Below are 4,433 nucleotides of genomic sequence, written 5' to 3'. Positions count from 1 at the left end.
TCAAAATTTGAAAAGTACAAAGACTAAAATTGAATAAATAAAAAATAATAGGAACTAAAATTGATTAAATTAAAATACAGGGACTAAATTCATAACTTTCATAAAGCATAAGGAGTAATAACAAAATTTAACCTTTTACATAATAAAATTCTTCATTTATTTAACATTTGTGTTTCCCAAACTAAAACCTTTTCAAAGGACAAAATTTCTACTTGGCTTTGCTTTCTGCATGTTCCTGGCAACTTCCCTTTATGGCATAAGACAAAGGACCTGTTAAAGTGAAACTCTCAGTGTGAAATGGGTTTGATACCATTTTTATTAGCTTTTTCCAATTGAATTTTGACCCTCATTTTTATTTTTATTTTCTATTATAGTGAGAAAAACAAAAGTTGGAGAAGACATACGAGTATAAATAGCCGAACATCACCACCATCACCAATAATCATATTTGATTGAATTTAGAAGAAACTTATATATTTTTCAACATATTTGAAATGGAAGATGAAGTGGTTCTACTTGATTTTTGGCCAAGCTCTTTTGCAATGCGAGTTAAAATAGCCTTGGGTGAGAAAGGGATCAAATATAAGTGCAAGCAAGAGGATTTGTTTAACAAGAGCCCTCTACTCCTTGAAATGAACCCAATCCACAAAAAAATTCCTGTTCTCATTCATAATGGAAAACCCATCTCTGAATCCCTCATCATCCTCCAATACATCGACCAAGTTTGGAATCACAAATCCCCTTTGCTTCCTTCTGATCCTTACCAACGTTCACAAGCCTTGTTTTGGGCCGACTATATTGATAAAAAGGTGAGTGTTTGTTGTTTGTCAAGTTTTTTATTTTATGTTATTGTCCGTGCATATTATGGGTCTTTTATAAAAATATTACAATAAAATAAAATAAAATAATATCAAAATAATAATATTATTTTTTATTTACCAAAATAATACGAAAAAAGAAACATGACAACCTGGTGGAGGGCCTGCCACGGGCGGCACCGGACTGAAATGTAATGATCTAAAGTATTCAAGGACCTGATATGCAAATTTACCATTTTTAGCAAAGAAAGTGAAATGGTGCCGCTGACAGTGTGGCGGCACTAAACTTTAAACGTGACTAATTGCCTTCTAAGTCCTCCTTATTTATTATTTTCTTTTTATTCCCCTTCAACTCACTACATTATATTTAAACAAGCCCTCAACCTATTTTTGTAGTTAAATAAGCTCTTAATCTATGATTTTTACTCATAAAAGCTCTTTGTTTTATTATTAAAGTAAATATATTTTACATAAAGTAAAGCTATGTAAAAAAGTATAAACTAATTCGCATTTTATGTTTATGTGAATTTGATGAGAATAGTTTATTAAATAAAAAAATTTTAAATTTTCTTGAGAGTGCTTAAATACATTATATTCTTAACTACTCTTTTGAAATTTTTAATTAGTTTTTTAGATTTTATGTTGATGTTAAAGTGTATATAATTTTTATTGCATCAACAAAAAATTAAGATAAGAGCTTGAAATTCAAAATATATTTACTTTAATAATAAAATAAAGGGTTTTTATGAGTAAAAATCATAGATTTAGAGCTTATTTAAGTACAAAAATAGGTTGAGGGCTTGTTTAAATATAATATAGTGAGTTGAAGGGGAATAAAAAAAATAATAAATAAGGAGGGCTTAGAAGGCAATTAGCCACGTTTAAAGTTTAGTGCCACCACACAGGTGGCACCATTTCACTTTCTTTGCTTAAAATGGTAAATTTCATATCAGGTCCTTGAATACTTTAGATCGTTACATTTCAGTCCGGTGCCGCCTTTGGCAGGCCCTCCACCAGTCCGATGCCGCCTGTGGCAGGCCCTCCACCAGGCTGTCATGTTTTTTTTTGGTATTATTTTGGTAAATAAAAAAAATTAATATTATTTTGGTATTTTTTTTTATTTTTTGTAATATTTTTGTAAAAGACCCGCATATTATAGTAATCATTTTATATTTGGCTTTGTTGAGAGCGAGTATCTATTATAGAGTGTCTCATTCCCTCAACGATGAATGTATTGTTCTCCGGGTGCTTATGCTCGGTTTTAGCTTCTGGTTTTTGTCTCCCTACTCCGAAGAGAGCTTAGAGGGGTTCACGAAATTTTGACGGAGTGCCTAGGTTCACCAAGAAAATATTTTATGATTTTGATCTTGATGGTCCTAGGTACTCTTGCCAAAATTCTATAAACCCGTCTGAACTCTCATTAAAGTAGAAAACAAAAACTCAAGGCTAAAACCAAACATAAACATTCCAAAAACAATACACCCATCATTAAACAAGTGACACAACTTAAAGCATATACTTTCTTAATTGACTTCAAATGTTTAAACATAAATGTTGAATTCTTCCATGCATATAAAAATACTATAGATATATGGCATTGGGAGGAGAGTATGGATGGGAAAAGAAGACCAAGAGGAAGCAAAGGAAGAGTTAATGCAATGCTTAAAGACCTTGGAAAGAGAGCTGGGAGACAAGCTCTATTTTGGGGGACAAAACATTGGGGTAGTGGATGTTGCACTTGTACCTTTCACCACTTGGTTTTACAGTTACGAGACATGTGGGAATTTCAGCATAGAGGCAGGGTGCCCCAAGCTTGTTGCATGGGCCAAAAGGTGTAAAGAAAATTATAGAAGTGTGTCGGAGGCACTCCCTCATCCGATCCAGATTTATGAGTATGTGATGGAGCTCAAGAAGAGACTTGGATTGGTATAAATTATTTGGGGTTCAATCTACATGTTTTTCATTTTTAGAGTAAGCTATATGTATTGTTGGTTGTTGGTGCTATTTAGAACATAATATCAAGGCAAACAAAGCCTTATTACACCAAAGAATAAAAGATATATATCCTTAATTAGGTTCTGTAAGCAAGGTTTTAAACTTTGTTGTGTCTCCTTGTCCTATTCCCATGCATTCCTCTCTTACGTTGGTCGAAGAAATAAAACAACTTTTATTGTTATGGTGGTTTTTGTTGCTAATTAGGTAAAAAATTATTTATTATAAGAATGTAGATACCCACTTTTGGTTATTAGCTTTTTTATCTTTTTCTTGAGATAAATATATTATAATTCAGGAAATTGTACTATCTATATTTTCAGAAGCAATAATTTTTGTTTAGAATAGTTGTTTAAAAATACTTATGTTCAGAATAGGACTTTAATTATAATAGGGTTATTTGAGAACAACTCCTGGCAAGAACAACTAAAGTTCGAAACAACTTTTGTTTAGAATAATGACGTTTTGGGAATAACTATTGTCGAAACCATTTTTTTGAAAACAAAAAATTTTAGGTTGTCGACTTTAAAAAATAAAAATTGAGAGTCGCCACCAATCTTTTATTAAGGTGTGATTGGGTCACCTAAAAATGACTTTGGTCTACAAATTTTAGAAAAACGGGTCCAGGAGTCAGTTACGTATGAGGAAGGATTAGCACCCTCATTACGCCCAAAAATTGGTACCTAGTTAATTAATTAATGTCTTAATGTCGAGAATTTGAAAAGCGTAATCCTTAGCCAAAGCTTAAAAACGTTACGTATTAAGACCCTTATCATTTCAGAGAAAGAAAATACCACACTCAATACGTTAGAGCACGACATTCTAATTTTCCCCAAAAATGAATTAGGGCAAAATACTAGTGCAATAAAAAATGTAAAAGAATATCCATTTATTCAAGATTTAAGAAATCGCGGCCCAGTACGTTAGGGCACAATTCCTCTAAAATCCCAAACTCGAAATATTTCCTTTATTATTATTTTTTTAAAATATTCATTTCGAGAAATCAATGCATCACATCCAATACGTTAGGACACAACATGTTGAATTCCCAATAACGAGTTCTTATTTTTTTTAATTAAAGAGAAATGCTCGATTCTTAGATTTAACGAAGAAAATCGGAACCCAATACGTTAGGGCTCAATTTCCTTGAAAATTCTAAATACAAGCACTATCTCAATTTTGAAAAGTTTGAAATCGAGTAAGAAAAAATGATGCGATGCTACATTAAATATACAATGCAATAATAAATATCACAATGGCATAGAAACAATGTAAACATATAAATAAAGGAAACCAACATACATAAAAGAAATAATCATTAGCATGCAAGAATATCAAATAAATGAGCAAAATATAAAAAAAAAACATAAGTCAATAAACAAATAAAAGAATCAATAAAGGACAAATAACACATAATATATGCATTGAAATTAAAAGATATTCACATAACCTACATATGAAATTTTGGATTAAAATCTATAGAAACAAAATATAATGCATTTGTGAAAATAAAGGAGGAAAAAACAAAAAATTATACTTTATAAAGTATGTAAAAAAAATCATGCATTCGCGTTTTTTCAAAAAAAATAAAAAAATAAATATATCTATATATATAAATATAGA

General features: G+C 30.7%; 1 protein-coding gene across 1 annotated transcript; it reads left to right on the top strand.

Moving 5' to 3' along the window:
• Window positions 1-338: 338 nt before the first annotated feature.
• On the top strand, window positions 339-2,994 carry LOC107919009 (probable glutathione S-transferase parA). Its single transcript, XM_016848552.2, has 2 exons — window positions 339-809; window positions 2,406-2,994. Exons 1-2 carry the CDS (start codon window positions 495-497, stop codon window positions 2,748-2,750), a joined length of 660 nt encoding a protein of 219 aa, XP_016704041.2. The 5' UTR covers window positions 339-494; the 3' UTR covers window positions 2,751-2,994.
• Window positions 2,995-4,433: the final 1,439 nt, after the last annotated feature.

This window comes from Gossypium hirsutum, chromosome D13 (genome assembly GCF_007990345.1).
Source record: "Gossypium hirsutum isolate 1008001.06 chromosome D13, Gossypium_hirsutum_v2.1, whole genome shotgun sequence".
In the NCBI taxonomy this organism is placed as follows: Eukaryota; Viridiplantae; Streptophyta; class Magnoliopsida; order Malvales; family Malvaceae; genus Gossypium; species Gossypium hirsutum.
Note: the sequence above shows the minus strand (reverse complement) of the source record. Positions and strands in the feature narration are given on the sequence as shown.